We start from the raw sequence: 19,126 nt of genomic DNA on the forward strand, positions 1-19,126 counted from the left end.
GTCTGACTGCCACATCTGCTGACCTCCCAGCAGTTTTAAGTGATTACGTGCAGCATGGATAGGATATGCACAATGAATGGGTCTTTTCCTCCCCCGTCACCATTTTGGGGTGCTTCTATACTGGGTTCTTGTAGTGCCTTCTCACTGCTCCTAGCTGTGGACATTCAGGATCTGGTTCGCCTACCTTTTCATTTAATAGAATCAAGCCAAGAAGAGGCCGGGACATAGACCACTGATTCCGACAGTCTTCAAAGATGATGATGTTCAGCACTGTTGACAGCATCTGGAATGGAGAAGTGAGGCAGTGGCCTGGGGAAGGATGTGGCTCAGTGGGTGATAACATGACAGAGTCCAAATTAGGCGAAGTGCTTTTTTCTGGGTTGGGTACATCGGAAAAACAGCTTATTAAGTTCCATTTTGATCTTTCATTTCAAGGTCAACTTTTCTTCTCAGCTGTTTCTTTTCCTGTCTTTAAATTAGTTTTAGAATTTCATCTTAAACTGGATTTTCCCAAGTCACCCTTATGTTTGTAGAGGCTGGGTGGGCTCAAGCAAACACAATTACAGTAGGCAGTGCTGCCCAGCAGTACTGCTTCCAGATACTCAACTGAACTTCCCAGACAGATTTATAATATTTTGGGGGATGTGATTATTTTACTGCTTTGTAGAGTACACTGTGAACAAATATGAACACATTTACTTTATTTTTCTTTAGTACTATATTTAATTTGCCCAGAACTTATTTTTGAAAGGATGCTACATACAAATACACTGAAGTTAAGCATACAGTTATTTCCCTGTGTCTCGCATTCTTGTACCTGTTGTGTGGATGGGATTGCAGGCCACAGGATGGAGGGGCATGGCTGACCAGGACCGTTTTTTGGCATAGGCCAACAGTTGTTTTCATGAGGAGGACAATGCTTATGAGATGGGGCAAGGCAGAGAGGATGGTGTCTGTGGTTACACTCAGGATGATTGAGAACACGATCCCCAGGTTTTTCTATTTTTAGTGATAATCCAGCAAAACCTAGAAGTCTACTGCCATGACTTCACCCTGGTGCCATTAACTTGAGTAGTCAAACTCAGCCACTTGTTCTGCCCCCCTCTCTTACCGAGCGATTTCTTCTGCCGTAGGACACCTCTTGCTGCCTCTGAACCCTCAACTTCCTTACCTGCTGGATCATCTCTGGATGCTGCTGCATGATATGCAGAAAACGGTCACTCTCCTGATTGAGGGGCGTTGTCCTCTTTTTTGTGCTCCGTGACAGCTGCTTGAAGAGGTATGTCACAATGTGGTCGAGGCAGGAGCAGCAGCCTGTGCACACCATGGTGTCTGGAAGAAAGGGGCCAGAATGATTCCATCAGTGAGACTGGGCTTTTAAAAGTTCACAGCTGGCCATCAGTTTAAAAACAACTGTTTTCCTACTGCCAAAGCTGCAACCATTAGCTTTTCCCCATAAGGAGGAAAGAAGAGTGAAGGAAATCCAAGATGTGTGGAAACAGTCCAGTTTGTAGTGGATCATGAAAACATCAATCTCCACAACCCTGAGACCAGAACTAACTAGTGCCTGGCTACTACCCCAACTGCTCGGAGAGGGATCACATTAGTAGTTCCTGGATGGAGTGGGTGAGAGACATAGAAAAAAACTGAGAGTCATAAAAGAGACCAGGCTTCCTGCTTGGACAGAGCAATCGCTAAAACCCCTGAGACGATGCCTTTAGTTACCCTTTAGTGAAACAACTCACTCCCATGGCTCAAATTCCAGTCAACTAGCAAGTCTATAAGGGAAGATATAACACTAGGGAGTTTTTATGTGCACACCTTACAATAAATATCTCAAATCAACCATTTGAGATAAAAAAAAGTTTAGAAAGTTTGGGAATAAAAGAAATGGAAACAGAATCACATGGAAGAAGTACGATAAGTGGTGCTACATGGTGGGGATTATAGTTAACGAGATGTAACAAAATGGATGTGAAGTATTGAATGGGAAATAGATTTGCTCTGTAAACTAACAATTCACAAAAGTACATAATGTCACTGCGTATTTCCAAAATATACTGATGACTACTTTTCAGTTAATTTTACCTTCCCATTTGAATTTTTCTGAGCCTAATATAAAAATCAAAAATCTACACACACACACATGCACGCGCGCGCGCACACAAACACACACACACACACACACACACACACACACACACTCTCTCTCTCTCACTGGAGGTAACCTTAAAACAGCAAAAAAAAAAAAAAAAAGAAGACAGGAACTAGCTGGACTAGGATGAAAAAATTTACGGCGCTATGTGCTTAAAATTTTTCCATAGCTTCCAGCGCCCTCAGGATAAAGTCCAAATGCCACAAGGGTCCACTTCATAACCTCAAACCTGTTCCTGCTAAGTCTCCACAGCTTCGTTTCACTCCCTACCAACTCTTCTGCACACGTGCCCCAAACTCACTGCCCTCCGTTCAATTCTGACCCTGCAGGACATATACAACTCCCCCACGGATGAGGTTCCCCAGGCTGTCGATGTCTGCGGAAGCACACTGCCCCGTGTCTCTCCTGCAGAGCGGACCTGTCGGTTTGCAGCAGAGCTTTGTAACCAGTGCCCTTGGGCTCCGTACTTGTGTGCCGGTCCTCTGAATTTCCTGCTCCTTCTTAGCCAGGGGTGTTAGTCTCTGCCACAACCTTCCCTGACTAACCTGGATAATACACAGTCTGTTTTTATATTTAAGGGTTGATGTTAATTCTCCCAGCATGCTTTCCTAGACGCCCCTCTTCAGAATCAGGAGTTTCGGCATCCTTCCTGTTGGCTTCCAAGCACGTTGTACCCACTCCCTCTTTAGTATGTAAGTAGTGCTTGTTTCAGTCACCAGATTAAACAGCTTCTTGTGGACAAGAACTACATGCTGTTTCCTCGGTGCCGAGCACAGTGCCTGGTACTTAGGAAGAGATCAGTTAACTACTTTCTGGATGAAAATGTGCCTATGAGTTAGTTATTTACTCTGTGTGTCAGCCAACTCCCCAAAGCAGTAATCTAGTCAGATACTGGAGGATGCGGGGGCAGCAAGAGCAATTAAGGTGGGTGGTCAAACAAAGAAGCAAACAAATTCAGATGCTTACCAAGTGCTGTAAGTCCTTCAGAAATGGAAGAGAGAATATACATGATGACATGAGGTTCCAGGCTGGCTATAAAGTTCATATGGTCCTGAGTCAGGACTTCCAGTAATGAATAGTAAGACTGGCTAAGCTTGGGGTAGTCCTGTGAGGGAAGAGGAGAGAGAAATCAGGTTCGGCACTGAGAGTACCTTAACAGTGCAGAAAACAATGGTGTGAAACAGCTCAGCTCCCTTCAGGAAGGAAAACAAAAGTCACTATAGCACTAAGGATCTGGCTGAGGAACTTTCAGTGAAGGATGAGTGAAACGAGGGCTACATGCTGTCAGTGAAGCGGAAGGCTTACCAGGAGATCACTGTGGGGAATAGAGAGGAGCAGCTTGATGAACGTCTGCAGAGCATTGTCCAGGGCATCGTCGCCATAGAGACGGAAGACTCCAAAATTGACGTAGCTCCCACTGAGTGCAGCCTTCAGCATGGAGAAGCAGATGGATATGCCCTTGAGCTTCAGTGCATAGACTTGATCCTTTGGAACCTCTCCTAACGTCAGGATACGATTGCCTAAGTAGATGTATAATATATAATTAGTATTTAATAAATATCTGAACTTATTTAATCACAGTATACCAGGGGCTTTAAAAAGTTTGTGGGAAATCTCTCACTCCCATATCCCACATTTTTTGGGGAAGCTTTCTTATATACCAAAGGAGTTCTGGATATACAATGGTAAAAGTGCTCAGCTGCTAACTTAAAGGTGAGTAGTTTGAACCTGTGAGAGAAGAACTTGGCAATTCACTCCCAGTAAAATTCCAACTAGGAGACCCTCTCGGGTTCAATTTCCCGTTCTGTGGGGCTGTGAGGAGTTGGGATTGACTCAATGGCACTACCTCCAAGTGTGGACGAACACAACCCTCTGATTTCAGAGGCGCACACATGCTAGCAGGCCCTTGGTGACAGCTGGTGCGCCGAGGAAGGAATACAACAAGGCCCTGGGAGCGTCATCTTGACTGTAGTCAGGTTGGGTCTGAGACCCGCACCCGACTTATTAAGATGTGGCGCCTGAGCTGGGGTCACTCTAGCCATGAAAACACACTTACCATACATGGTTATCATCTTACTGGTCTCTCGGAATAGCAAGATGCCATTGGGGGAGGAGACATCAAACTGCAGTCGCTGCGATCTGGGCAGAGAATGAGAAAAAGTTAGAGAAGGGGTGATGGCATATTGGGGTACTTCAGGTTTTCATTAGAATACCTTGGATGATTCTTGTGCACATCACCTATCCTAGTATGAAAGAAACCAAATTAGCCAAAGTTATTTAGCCAGTGATGTGTCTTTGAAGATCAACATGCTAGATTTGGGCTTTGCTGTTCACACTGAAAACATTTAAAGGAACCAAAAAAGACAGCAGCGGGTGAAATTTCTCTTAGAATTTCCAATTTTCATTTGATTCACTTCCTGGTCACATACTCAGCCCTTTAGACTTTAATTTACTTCACTTTAGGGGTCAGTGGGATAAAGGGAAAGAGTACAAAGGAGATCACTGTTATATAAGAAAACATGTAGCTACAAAGGGACTTGGAATGCTACAAATCAAATTCCTTTTATAAATGACCTTAGTTTTGAGTTCAAGACCCTGTTTGGTAGTGGAGAGCACCCCTTTAAAATGAACAGCATTAAATGGCCTCCAATTTGTAAGACTTCAAACCCAGGTGGAGCCCTGGTTTTTGTTTCTTTCTCACCCCACATTTCAGCCATCAAGATCTACCTCTAAAATGGGCCTTGAATCCATTTACTTCCTATATAGTCTACCGGGCCAGAATGATGCCTTTAAAAAAATGCAAAAAAGGAAATTTAAATCTCTTGCTTAAAATAATCCAGCAACTCCCCATGATGCAAATAAGGGTATATTCCTCATGACGACCATACCAAGGTTCTGTTTGAACTGGCCTCTACCCACCTCTCTGCTCCCAGTCCAGCACCCTCCTTCCCCGTGCCCCACCCCAGCGGCATTTTCCTGTCTTCGAGTCTCATCCCATCTTAGGACTCTTGAAGGTGTTTTTGTTTAGAACATTCTTTCTCCTTTACCTTTGTGGGGCTGCCAGAATTCTAGTTACTTGGACCTCACTGCAACGAGAGCCCTTACCCTCCACTCTTCAAGTTCCTCTCGACTCTATACCATGCTTTACTTCACTTACCCCCGTCTGACACTTCTGTATTTTACTATCTGTCTTCCCCACGGATTGTAACATGCAAGAGAGCACAGGTGTTGTTTGGCACAGTAGTTAGAATAAGTATTTGGTAAGTAGTAGATAGCCCAAATTCTGTTTTATAAATGAATGACTCTTCTCAGGCGGGGTTAGAGCTTGAGTATTGCTGTCACTCAACTAAAGTAGTTTAAATATTAATTCTCAAGAGTCCCACGAGAGAGAGAGGTACATGTATCAGAAATTCTAGCAAAGACAAAGTGCTAGACTTTTCTTTGTCTCTTTCTTGAAAGTGTTATTTCTAAAGCAAAGTATATTGCAACTCTTTTTTTGCTTTCTTTTTCATCTTTACTGATCTAGCGGCAATTTGCCTAATGAATACCTTTCTTAAGAAACATGTTAGAATAGATCTCATATCACTCTCAATTGTCTTTAAATGTGAGAGACATCACATCATTACCAAATGCTAACTTTTACATCTGTGGGAAGGGAAATTCGAATCTTGGTTGCCAAATCCACCTCTCATAAGAATGGATAGCTTGAGACTCTCTTTAAAATAGTGCTTTCTTTCCTGTAAACTGCTAAGCATATACTGGTATTTCAATATGAAAACACAGATAAAGACAGGCTTTCAAATTTTCAAAGCAGTGAATCTCATCTCCCACAATCTGCCTAAAAGCCTAGATACAGCAAGTCCTCTTAGGCCTTTCTCAGAGAAAAGGGAGGCCCGTGCCCTTCAGATGTCTTCCTCTTGCTTACCGATTATGAACTAATTCAGCCATCAGCTTCAGCACAGGTGTGGTACAGGCTGGATCATGGTACCACAGCTCAATTGCCCGCTGGAGGATTGGCATGTAGGATGGGTATCTGTAAGGAAGTAGCTAAGGAGTAATTTCTGAACCTAGAACGGCTCAAAACGTAAAATAACAACAGTACCAGCCAAGCACAGCTATCACATTACAATTCTCTCAATTCCTGTCTCTCTTCTCTTGCTAATCTTGGGGTCTTTTTAGCCTGACGTTAGGTGTGCCCTTTAACCTGTAATAGGAATCCATGAATACATTTTAATTTCTACAGTGCCTTACTTAAAGAGCACAATGTATTTGTTTTTTATTTATCCTCACCATTTCTTTAATGAATCAGCTATTTCCTTTAATAACTATTGAAAAAAAAGTGACACTCAGATTTGAAATAATCTGTTCAAGACTATAAAATCCGTCTTAATATCAGATTCCTATTTCCTAATAAAGGTGCCATTTTCAAGCTAGAATGATCTCTTTGCTGGGTTTAGCAAATTTCCTGTGCAATAGTCCATATGGTATAGATCCGGAGGCACTGACATCTGGAACCCAAAAGTGAAATTTGGAAATGACTGTACTCATTTCCCAACCTCAATGACCAGAGCAGACAACTTGATATTAGACATCTGTGGAATGGTAGCTTACAAGACATAGGTGGCAGGCTTTATCTTCTTTGCCTTGCTATACCTCCTACGTCTCCTCCTTCCCCAATGACTCCCTCACCCATCCATCTACACTCCATCTTCGGTTTGCTGCGCTGAGTTCCTTTTTGAGTTAGGATACATCCATTCAAACAGCATCATGAAGCTGGTCTTGGCATTGAAGGCGAAAGCTATCCCTCTCAGGTCTCTTACTAGGCCAACAAGAGTTCTCTGTAGCAGAAGGCAGAAGTATGTTAAAATAGGAGGAAAAACAAAGCCTAATGGGGAGTTCTTTTATCTACAATCAAATTCTTCTTCCCATGATTTAATAAATCCTCCTTCCCAAATATTCTGAGTCACGATCTTCAGCGTTAGAACAAAATCTTTTCATTTGAAAAATTAGTTTAGATTTTTTTTTTTCTTTAAGAAAATGGGAGGGAAGGGAAAAAAGAGGAGCTGATAACAAAGCCTCAAGTAGAAAGTAAATGTCAAAAAAAAAAAAAAGAAAGAAAGAAAATGTCTTGAAAATGATGACGGCAACATATGTACGTGTGTACTAAATATAACTGATAGGACTGTTTTACGATCTGTAAGAGCCCCCCAGTAAAATGACTGATAATGATTATAAAGAAAATGCGATGGTTCCTGGCGCATCACAACGTAAGTAGAAGCTGCTAAAGTCTGAAGGCATTACGTGATAAACAAAGATGGGAGTCAACCTGGTACCTGTCCCTTTGCTTACGGCATCGGGAAAAAGACTGAGGCACTGAATCTTAGAGTGAGAACCCCTTTTAGAGAAGCAGAGACTATGATGTGAAGAGGTCAAATAATGTGCTCAAGTTTATGCTTCTAGGTGGTAAAGGGTCAGGATGAGTATGCATATCAAGACTAAATCCATTTTCTATTTTATCACAACTCTTTCTTAATAAACTTGTGGGCTCTGTACAATAGCAGGCCACTCTTAAAAGCTAGTGGCTAATATGCTCAGGGAGGTTGCACATTTGGCATCCTTGCTCATTTAACAAAAACGAATGCACGGCTATGCAAATTTTCTTCTGGAAATATGTGATAAAGATAATGAGTACATGATAAACATTTTCAGCTTTTCTCAAAAATTTGGTAATATACTTCAGAGTGATGCTCAAGTTAAAGTTAAATGTGAATCTTTTAGACCACATCACAGCAAAAACACTGGGAGACATGCTTTTTCCGGAAAACTCCAAAGGTGATAGATCCCTTACCCAAAGGGAAACATTTCTCATGCTTGCTTATTCTAGTTTGTTCTCATTTAAAATCTTTTAGGTTAAGTTTTAAGCTATTAATAAGTTAATTTTGAAAACTGAGACACAATACTAATACTGTAGGAATTGCTGAGGCCTTGACTTAAGCCTTTCTTTGTACTGTGATTTCCTTTTGGGTGTATTTTGGTAACTGAAACTTGCTAACTAATTTTCCAGCCCCTTAAAATAAAGATTTTTTTCACAATGGAAAAACCAACCAACCAACCAACACCAACAACAATAATAAACAAATTCACTGCTAACTGTTTACAGAAATAGTTACACTTCTATGTTGATACCTTAAGTTCGGTTTTCACATCTAAGATATGGTCAACAAAAAAGACTTGTGATCGAGAATGTGTCAAAAATACGGGTGACGGCTGTCTGAGTAGTCCACAGCATAGGTGGTTTTTTTGCTAATTCTGTTTGCTTTGTATGAAACTAATGGGATGGGGAAACAGGGTAATTATTCACTAGCATCCCATAATTAAGACCTAGATGCTGTTTGGTACTCTGTTTCTTATGTGCTCTACCATTAACTGTACCTCTGGATAGTATACATCTCAGACTCTGAAACACACGTTAAGAAGAGTTGGACAAAATGATGCTACTGCTTGACTTCCCTGCTGATTTGCAGACAGGAGACAAAAAGTTTTTCAAAAGATGGAAAAAGAACTTTAAACTGTCAGGCAAAACCTAGTTTTTTAAAATTTTGGGGCAATATCCCTATTTGATGCCTCTACAATTCAGCCTCAGTGTACTTGACAATGCTGTAAAAAGTCCTACAAATACCAACATTCCAATGTCTTCTGATTTTGGCAGAGAGAGGAGGTACGTGTGAAATCAAAAGAGGAGGAAAGTAACATCAAGATGTAACAGTCTGAGTTGTATGAGCCCCTAATAAAATGTTAAAAAAAAACCAAAAACAAAAAAAAAATCTAGAAAAGAATGATGACAACATATGTACAAATATGCTTCATACAACTGATGTATGGATTGTTACAAGAGTTGTAAGAGGCCCCAAGAAAATGATCTTTTAATTAAAAAAAAAAAAAAAGTAAGTCTGAGAGCCAGAAACCAATAACTAAAAAGCAACTTTAAAATCTCATGCATACAAAAATTGAACAAATCCTTCTAAGTCATTATTGTACGAAAGACATCTTAATGAGAATGAGAAAATGTAATGAGCTAAATAAATGAAAATGTTCTACGTCAAAACTGTAGAACACCATAACAAGACATTTAGTCCTAAAAAGAAGCGCTGAAAAGTGAGTAAAGTATAGTAACAGAATAACCCCAAGGAAAACCCCAAGTGAAGAGCAGAAGCGAATGAAATAGAAAATCATACACAATAGAACTAAAACAGAGTCAATAAAATGTGTTTTTCTCCGAACAGTAGTAAAATGGACCAATCAGAGAACGCATTATCACGTAAGTAATATTACAAATGAAAGGGGGATATAATTGGGAGGAAAAAAATAAATCACAGGCAATGAGAAAAAATAACTTTATGTTAATACATGTGAAAAATTAGACCAAAAAATTCTGAGCTTAGGGTAAACTTTTAACATAAAAACAAGATTTTGCAAGTCTATACGGTTCCTTCTATTTAAAAATCCTAGAAACCCTTGAGATTAGATAAAAAGCTAGACCAGTGCCTAGTTTCGAGAGAAGCACAACATTAGTTACTCCAATCTTCACAGGGATTACCCTCACACAATTGACCACTCAGTGGCAGGGAAAGACTCACCTTTGCCTCTTGCTCATTGAAACTATTAGTGCTAAACATCTGGGCCACAGCCTCAAACGCCGCGGTGAGTGGCAGCATGAACTGCTCATACTGATCTTCATCTTCTCCTGTAGAGGAAAACAACCCAGAGTGTGACCCCACATCCAACACTCAGTAATATGTAAGCCTGGCACATAAAGTGGGATTAGAGATGAGTGACCCAAGGACAATTCAAAGGCATCACTTTATTATTTCACCTGGTAGTAGTAGTAATTTAAGACTAAAAAGTATGTACACAGTTATTTTTTAAACGAAACAAAAAAAAAAATTAGTCTAACACTTAGTTTTTCAAGATTTGAATTCCAAAGGGCCCTTGGCAAGTTTAAAAGGCCCAGTGCAATAGATGTTTTATTTTTCTCCTATTACTAGGCTACAATAACAGATTCATATTAAGGCCACTGATTTTTTTAAATGACAATTATAGTGAGCTGAGATACTAAGGAATCTGGTATATGAGAACTAGATGAGACTCACACTTGAGCCAGGTGCTTGTAGAGATTTTACTCAAATTCCTCCCTATGACCCCCCAACATGCCCTTCATAAACCTTGATAGTTTTATAATATTACCTTCATTGGAGAGCAAATGTTTTGAGAACGAGGGCAATGAATGTACAAATGTGCTTTACACAATTGATGTATGTATGGATTGTGATAAGAGTTGTATGAGCCCCCAGTAAAATGATTAAAAAAAAAAAAAAAAATATATATATATATATATTAATTCCCTCCTGATTGGTATGTGCTAGTGAGCAAAATTCTATATCCAGGCAAGGGAGAAGGGGAAGAGGGTATTCTACAACATGGGGAGGGGTATTTATCTGGAATATCAGGTACAAAGTTCAGAAGAAGCATTCCGTTTTTCAGTTATAGGGACCATGGTATCGGGATCTGTTCTTGAGATCAGATTATTTCAGATCGTTTTGTTACTGTTGAAACAACATAAAAGACCTCTCCACAGTTCTCTAATGGCAAATAAAAATATAGAGCAGTGTGAGGTTATTCCATGAGCTTTGAAGATATTTGCAGTACCTAAATCCACCATGAGGAGACGCCCAAGTGCCGTGTAGAAGGTAGTCCGACACCGCATGTCTGTCAGGTTGGATTGATTGTTAATTCCCAAAAATGAAAAATGCTCGCTCTATTGAAAAAAAAAGAGAAAACATGTCAAATAGGTATAACCATGGGTTAGAGGTAAAATGCAAGCCAGTAATTTGGGAAATCCTGAGCCCACTCTCAAACTAATGGCCACATGATCCTTTCTTACGGACCTGAGAATTCCCGCCCCCATGACTGCTGTCGATACCTACACGTAATACATCTGAGGTATCAGGTGACTTCACCATTAACACAGACCACTGGGATCCCAAAGAAGCACAGATTAGTAAGCGTAATATGGCAGATCAACTTTTGGCAATGATAGGGGTTAGGAAGCACCAAGACTTCCATTAAAAAATCTACTTAGCACATGAACGCGTGTATGTGCAGCTGGAGAGTAGAACTAGAAAGAAGCAAATCACTCACCGTGTGATTGTTCAGCATGAACTGGACTGCACTAAGCTTCACTAGTTTCCTTACACTACTGTATGTAAAACAAAAGGAAAAGGTCAAGGAAAAGTGAGGACCAAACAAAAAATGTTTACGGTACAGTGAAACGTTCCAGGATAAAGTATAGTTTATTTCTTCACTCTGACTTTTAAATCCCCACATCTAATTTTTATTAATGGTCTGAGTGTACCCCTGCCGAGAAGAAAAAAGCCTGTTCTCGTCTAAGCAGTGTGTAACTGACCAGTAAGAAAATACCTATGCAGTGGGTGTGAGAGGCAAATAAAAAAGAAAAGGAACTACCTATGCCAAACTCAGATTTGTAGACTAGACGAACTCTCCCAAGAATCGTGGATGTCTTACAGGGTTTCTGCACAACAGGTGTCACGAGAGAAAATTAAGTCCTCATCCTGTGTGTGTAGTAAACTCACAAAGACTCCATAAGAACGGTACTGGTTTTATATAGTTTTGGGGAGAATTCGGAAAAGTCCCTTAAATAATTTTCATAGGGTTTAGTCACTGGCCGGGGAAGCCACACTGGCCCAACTCAAACGTTATCACAGGCTCAATCGGAAGGCAAGAGGAAGGGCACAGACTCACTGCTTTGATGGCCAAGCTTCTAATCAGAACCCTACCAACTAGCTGATAAGACAAAGCAAGGGCGTCTTTGCTCCCTTGGAGGAAGCTAAAATTTCGGCTACATAGAGTATGAATACCTTTGAGACAGACCTGTTTTACCTAAGAATAGTGAGAAAAAAATCAATAGTAAATTATTAGGTGGTGTGTTGGCTCACTGGAAACAGAAGTACTTGCGAACACACTAAGATGAAATGGAAGCAGCCATGACTTCTACACTGTGGCATGCCTATGTGTGTTGTCCACATGAGCACTCTCAGAAAAGGATATCCAATGGACAGGTCATTGAGAAGCTGTAGTGTCTTGGAAGTGATTGGTTCACAACGGCCCCAGTACTTCAAGTTGGTGATGCTGAAGGACAAAAAGAACAAAAAAAGGCAAAAGACGCTTGATTTCTCTGGTTTCTTTGAGGGTTGGAAGAAGAAAATCATTCATCATAAAAAGTCACCACACATCTCCATCACCAATTCACAGACATCACGACCACAAAAAAATGGGTATAAAATCTCCGTACTTACATTTGGTTGACTAGAAAAATTATCCTTCAGATAATCTTCACTACTTGGTTCCAAAGCTACACTGGCCCATACCCAGGCCCTTGGAATTCTGGGGCACTCCAGGGCTGATTTCTGCAGCAAGGGTAAGAGATTTCTGCGGCAGTGATAACATGCAGACGTATGCGATTCTGCACCTGCACCATCCACTGTCAGCTGCAGAATTCTAGTAGCCCTTGCTTCTGGATTCTTGGCTGGGAGAGTCCTTTAGACCCCCTTTTGCTTTATTCATCTTAAATTATTAACCAGCTCTTGTATGTGAGTGCTTATGGTTGGGACAGCTGGAGTTGCAAGGAAGCAAAGTGTCACTTTGCACACAGCCCTGGGTAATACATTTGGCTTTGGGTGTGTGCTTTAATGAATTGAGCTCCTACAAAGGGGGAAATGTAACCAAAAGGGTATGACTTAAAAGAAAAAGGGCCAATTAGGAGATTCAACTTTAAAGACAATTCAAGCAGCAGTACTAGATTTTGGAGACTCAAGACTTTCAAAGGGTGATGCTTACTAAGAAGCAGAAGCCTGTCTGACGGCGAGGCTCAACTAGTGGGGCACAGCCAGTGCCCATCAGCACTAGAAAGTGAATGCCTACTCTGGCCATCGCTGGCAGCACGGTGATCAGATGAGAGGTTCCATTTTGCTAATGCCACAGCAGGGGTTTCACCCATGATTCTAGAGGCTGAAGATGAGACTCCGTAAGAATAAAATAAAGTCCTTGCCTGTACAAGCCTGGAATGCTCTGGGGCCGGGCCATATCTCTATGCACAGCTCGTCACACACTCAAATGCACAATTTTCTGACGCAAACGATCAATGCTGGAATGCCATGGCACTGGCAGCACAACGCCAAGATTACATTCTACAGTTACAGCAGGATTGCAAGGGACTCTTGCTGATGGCAAGTACAACACTTACATTTTTCCGATAAAGACGCTGAGGACCATGGTCTCATCATTCAAGCCCAGAACTTCTGAGAGGCGGCGATACAGCTGGTGATGTGTGAAGAGAAAAAAGTAAATAGGAAATGAAGATAGGAATAATCATACCCCAGGGGGTAAGATATTGGAAGAAAATGGCCAACAGTGCTGGGGTAGACCTTACCAAAGGGATGCGATACTTTCTAACTATTAATAAATAATGGACAGACACTGAGCTAGCTACCTTACTGGCTCTTTTCAATCCGGAAGTTACAAAACTGCTGTTCTGAACATAAATTCATGTATAGACTAAGAGTTGCCAAACTGGGGAGGGAATAACAGATGTTTTGACTGGCCATTTTTTAAGCATATGAAGCACTAGAGAGATGAACCCCAATTCTTGGGCGTGTCTCATAGAATTCTACAGACTAAGAGATATTTGGCCTATTCTGATTGCTAAGATTTGGAAGTTGCATCTGGAGTGTTAGCAACCATCTCTCTCAATCAGCAATTCCACAAGTGAGAACTAAATGGAGCCAACTGAGAGTCTGTTACCTTAGAGGATTTCTGCACCTGGTCCCCAATGTAGATCTTACGAAACTGCTCAAAAAAGCTCAGCATGGCCAGCTCTAGCTTCTCGTTACCCGCCTGAGCCAAGCGAGAATCTGTCAGGTTCATCAGCTGGAGCACCCTAGAAGAGGAGGAGCAATGATTCTCTCAAGAGCAGGATATCCCAGCCACGCTAGAACACCCGACCTACCACACACAGCCATGTGTGCCTTCTCGCCCCACCCACCCTAGCTGAAAGCCACTTTGTGTAGCACAGGAGTGACTAGTTAAGAGATTCAGTGATTCCAATCAAGTGAGACTGGGCTCTGACCAACTTAGAAATACTGGAAAAACACTGGTCTTCCTTAAACCTATCAGGGTGTAGGAGAAGCAATTTCCGTTTTGCATACCAGTTTTCTCTAAAGCTAGGGAAATTGGCCTGGATCAATGGTTCTTAACCTTTATTCCCACAAAGCCATGAAAGGAAGGAAGGCACGTGAAAGATGATCCTCACAGGCAGGGAACCCTTGCAGGGACAAAGAGCAGATATGCTAGCTGTGACACCACCCCTTTTTGTTTGTGGCCTTCTCCTCAAAATAAAGCATACTGAAGCCAAGTGACTGAATGGTGAACGAATAAGAATGACGTTATTACAAGTGAGTCATTTGACACTATAATAAACAGTGCTTTAATAGGTAAAAAACTATTTGTGACATTTGTGAATTAGATTCAGTCATTATGTTTCAACATTCAAGGTGAGAACCTGTCAATACGACTCTAAATTTTATATTGTGACACATACACAGTATCAAGCCAGGCAGCAGAACCAGAACATTAATCACTGTTCAACCCTTCAAAAATGTTATGGAGACTATTGTAGACTAAGAGATCTATGGGTAATTGGGATAAACAAAACTGAATGGGGAAGAAATACATGGATCTTCTGGAGGGAGAATCTGGAGGGAGTGAGATGCTTCAAAACCCACTGCTATTTCAGTAGAGTCCAAATCATGGCAGCCCCAAAGAACCGCCCTCACAGGATTTCCCCGGCCGTAGGAGCTCGTGGGTTTGAAATGCTAGTAGCAGTTGAGTGCTTAACAACTATGTTACCAAATTCTAAGGCATCAGGTTTATATGTGCATACTTCTAAGGGAAGTAGCTGAAGGTTTATAGAATCCATGAGGGCAGTAGTTCTGTGCAAGGTCACAAAACCATTTTTATATTAACACTAAGACACGATTTGCCCTTCCACTGACATTGTCACATACGGGTATAGTGGGATTCTCCAAAGGCTACAAAGACCTATGATGCCAGAATACAATGATGCAGAAGCAGATGTGAGAATCCAGAGGCCTTTTATTAAACTAAATAAAACACAGTGTCAAAATGCAAAACAAAGAAGCTCTGTTCATCAATGATTTTGTGAAAATATAGCCCGCTCTTCCCCTATAAAATATGTTAACATATGATAGAATTGTTTTATATGAATAAACATTAAAACTCTTAATTTTATTATTTTTTTAAATAAAAATTTTTAATGTGGTACATACAATCCAGTAAGCATCACAATGTGAGGGCTCAATGTCTTTAAAAAAAGTAATGCAGTACTGAGACCAAAAGGCTTAGAACCTTTACTTTGGGACATTAAAAAAATGATATAAAGGTTTTCATGAGAATTACAGACACAAAATTAATTTGAAATCTTGTATAGAAAAAGTTTATGGCCAAGAGATTTGAAATGCTACTGGAAATCTGTAATTCTACTTGTGGAGACATTTAAAGAACGACTGTAATCTTCTCTTAGCTTTATTTTGATTTGAAAAGAGCAGTCCACATTTCACTAACTCTGAGGCACTGTCCTTAAAACAGAACTAAAAGCTATTCCTCACTTTTATTTTCCTACTTCTCTAGTCATTATTATTTTTACAGAATGACTATAAATGCTTTATAGAAAGGAATACTCTTAGGTAGAATTCTTGCTATATTTATGAAAGGCTTGTAGTTGAACCTATATTAACCCATGATTTCCACTGGTTATCATTAGCTTCATGGGATTAAGTTCTGTGAATGGGAGGGAAGCAATTATGGGGCATATCTGACCCTCCTGGATGCAGGACTCACAGGGGTCATGGCAATGAATGGAAACCCTTTTTGGGGAGCATTTACCGACAGACTAGCTCGCCATCCATAGCATCTTGCTCATCAGTACTGGCAAAAGAAACCCGGCCACCAATCACGGCTCCAATAATGTAAACCAGCCACGTCAGCCTTCCTGAATCAGAAAGAAGATCCATCAGTGATCATTTTGTGAAGAAAGGGCTGCCACGAGGTTAATTTCTTACTATGAACTTCCTTAATCTTAAGGGTACTGGGGGGTGGGGGCGGGGGCGGAGAGCTATAGGGTAAAGCTACAAAGTTTTAATTTTCTTAAGAGTCTAGCTAACCCCGTTTGCTCTGGTACAATGGTGATGTAAAAAGCAGGAAACACATTAGCCAATGCAAATTCTTCCTTTTTACCAAGGAAAGGATACAAAACACATGGAAAACAGATGCCTCTGCCTTAGTCTACATTCTGCTCATTGGCATATTTCAGACAAGATCATTATTTTGGGGTATAGTAATTTATTAGGGAGTGCCGAAATGGAGCAAACGGTTATGTACTTGCCTACTAGTGAAAAGGTTGGTGTTTTGAACCCATTTTGTGGTGCCGTGGAAACCAGTCCTGGCAATCTACTTCAATAAGGTCCCAGCCGTGAATATGCCACACAGCTGTAGGAGTGCACCCAGCGGGTCACCACAGGTAGAACCAACTTGGTGTCAACTATCAACAACATTTTCTTTAGGGTTCAGAGCACTTATTGCAGATACAATTCTAATTACTCTTCTTCCCTAGTCCTCTGAAATATTCACTCACAAAATTTCTGTGTGTGTGTTTACATGGAAGTAATTGATGATGAAAGATTCTTTTTGAGAGAGGTAAGAAACAAAAGATGGCAAGGAGTGAAGGGCTTGATGGCATCTTCTCACAGGTCGCAAGTTCAAGACAGAAGCACTGTACACTCACCTTCCTGCACTGCAATGTCCATGGGGCTTGCGCTGGCACTCTGTAGCAGCTCCTGATAGGACTGAGCCGACTGATCAAACAGCTGCACAAGGAGTGCACATGTCTTCTCATATTCACATCGTCCAATTGTAGATAGCTGGTCTAACTGCTGTTGGACCAGGCCTGTGTCTTCCAGAGGATCTTCCAGTCCATCTCTGTTGCCCACGGAAGAAGGACAGCAGCTCTTAAAAAAAGGCCCATTGCTTTTCCCAACACAGCAGTTCTCTTTCTTCATTAGTGACAGCCACCATTTATTTCCAATTCTAGAGGCCCACATCCTGACACTTCTTTTTACCAAGGAAAGGGTACAAAACACATGGAAAACAGTTGCCTCCGCCTTAGTCTACATTCTGCTCATTGGCATATCTACATTATCAGTCCCTGAATATTTGTCTGTCTTGTTCCCCTCCGATCTAGGTGTGTCATTTCTGTGAGATCTTGGTTCTAAGTCTTTGGCTTGTTTTCAATGTAGTAAATTTGGGACTTACTACAAGTACACCTAAACTTCCGTATGTGAAGTCACCGAGGTCAGATGTGTTTAGGAATTCGGAAATACTCAGATTTGAGGATGTTATTATGACGCCATTACCATGCTATGTAAAACTCTCAATGGGCTTTGAAGCAATATCAAACACAACATTTCAGAAGCAAAATGTGTGCATATTATGAATGATCATACTAATAATAATCCTTATTAGTATGATCATAAGGATAAGTGGTCTCATATCAGTTTATGTCAAGTTTTGTCACCAAATGAGTTTTGGTGCCAAATTTAAAAGACAATGTAGTCTCCTGTGCTCTGGAAATGCAGATAGAGAACTGTGGATTACATACTACTGCTATACTGTAGTATAATGCCAGTCGCAGCAGCAGCAGCAGCAGCAGCAGCAGCAGCAGCAGCACTACCACCACCAGTTAATAGTTGTGTTGTTACCAGGGGCCACTGCCCCAAGACACATTAATCCTCATAAGGACCGGATGAGTTAATCCTATCATTACCTGTATTTTATAAATAAGAAAACAGAAAAGGAAAGAAAACTGAGAGTCTTGCCTCAGAGCACACAGCTAGTAAGGGACTTTCTGGCTCTAGAGTCCCACATCTACTTAATGAATTTACAGCACTGCCGCATCAAACCAACCAGACCCTCAGGTACAGACACGGACAGAATAACAGTTTCAGTGAGTTCAGAAGTCTCAGATTTTGAAATGATTCAAGTAATAAATTGCTAAGACTGTAGCTCTATGATGACTAAAGGACTAAACTTGAGCAAATCATGAACTCAAGTTGTAAAAGACAAGCAAACACTCCATACTTTAATGCGTTAATTCATTCACTGGACACACACACACACACACACACACACACACACACACACACACACACACACACACAGGCATAAGCCCACTTTACATGAAAGGTTCTGACGTTTCCTGGGCTACAGTTTTCTGGTCCAGCTAAAAGTCAAGGTGACTAGAAACCATGAACTTGGTGGTTTAGATTAGTAATTGAATCAGTGATCAACTGCTAACATTTTTAAAAAATCACTTTACTAGGGGCTCATACAACTCTTATCACAATCCATATATACATCAATTGTGTAAAGCACATTTGTACATTCATTGCCCTCATCGTTCTCAAAACATTTGCTCTCCACTTAAGCCCCCTGGCATCAGCTCATTTTCCCCCCTTCCTTCCCCACTCCATGAACCCTTGACAATTTGTAATCATTATTTTGTCATATTTTACACTGTCCGACGTCTCCCTTCACCCACTTTTCTGTTGTCCGTCCCCCAGGAAGGAGGTTATATGTAGATCCTTGTAGTTGGTTTCCCTTCCACCCCATCCTATTTTCAACCTCTCGGTATCTCTACTCTCACCACTGGTCCTGAGGGGTTCATCTGTCCTGGATTCCGTGTTTCCAGTTCCTATCTGTACCAGTGTACCTCCTCTGGTCTAGCCAGATTTGTAAGGTAGAATTGGGATCATGATAGTGGGG

At 41.0% G+C, this 19,126-nt stretch overlaps 1 protein-coding gene across 2 annotated transcripts in view; it reads right to left on the reverse strand.

Annotated features, from left to right (window-relative positions):
• Nucleotides 1-19,126, reverse strand: part of XPO7 (exportin 7) — a 101,600-nt gene that overhangs the window by 3,258 nt on the left and 79,216 nt on the right. For both annotated transcript variants that reach the window (XM_004707580.4, XM_045286665.1), the window contains exons 12-26: nucleotides 17,091-17,284; nucleotides 16,193-16,298; nucleotides 14,033-14,168; nucleotides 13,476-13,549; nucleotides 12,281-12,361; nucleotides 11,354-11,417; nucleotides 10,862-10,970; nucleotides 9,793-9,899; nucleotides 6,905-6,993; nucleotides 6,081-6,188; nucleotides 4,212-4,294; nucleotides 3,461-3,675; nucleotides 3,122-3,260; nucleotides 1,172-1,332; nucleotides 185-283 (exon numbers count right to left, since the gene is read on the reverse strand). In XM_004707580.4, coding sequence (XP_004707637.2) covers nucleotides 185-283; nucleotides 1,172-1,332; nucleotides 3,122-3,260; nucleotides 3,461-3,675; nucleotides 4,212-4,294; nucleotides 6,081-6,188; nucleotides 6,905-6,993; nucleotides 9,793-9,899; nucleotides 10,862-10,970; nucleotides 11,354-11,417; nucleotides 12,281-12,361; nucleotides 13,476-13,549; nucleotides 14,033-14,168; nucleotides 16,193-16,298; nucleotides 17,091-17,284 — 1,765 coding nt within the window. The remainder of the gene's footprint in view (nucleotides 1-184; nucleotides 284-1,171; nucleotides 1,333-3,121; nucleotides 3,261-3,460; nucleotides 3,676-4,211; nucleotides 4,295-6,080; nucleotides 6,189-6,904; nucleotides 6,994-9,792; nucleotides 9,900-10,861; nucleotides 10,971-11,353; nucleotides 11,418-12,280; nucleotides 12,362-13,475; nucleotides 13,550-14,032; nucleotides 14,169-16,192; nucleotides 16,299-17,090; nucleotides 17,285-19,126) is intronic.

Source organism: Echinops telfairi, unplaced genomic scaffold, assembly GCF_000313985.2.
Source record: "Echinops telfairi isolate 266 unplaced genomic scaffold, ASM31398v2 ScPeMD7_9;HRSCAF=40, whole genome shotgun sequence".
Classification (NCBI taxonomy): Eukaryota; Metazoa; Chordata; class Mammalia; order Afrosoricida; family Tenrecidae; genus Echinops; species Echinops telfairi.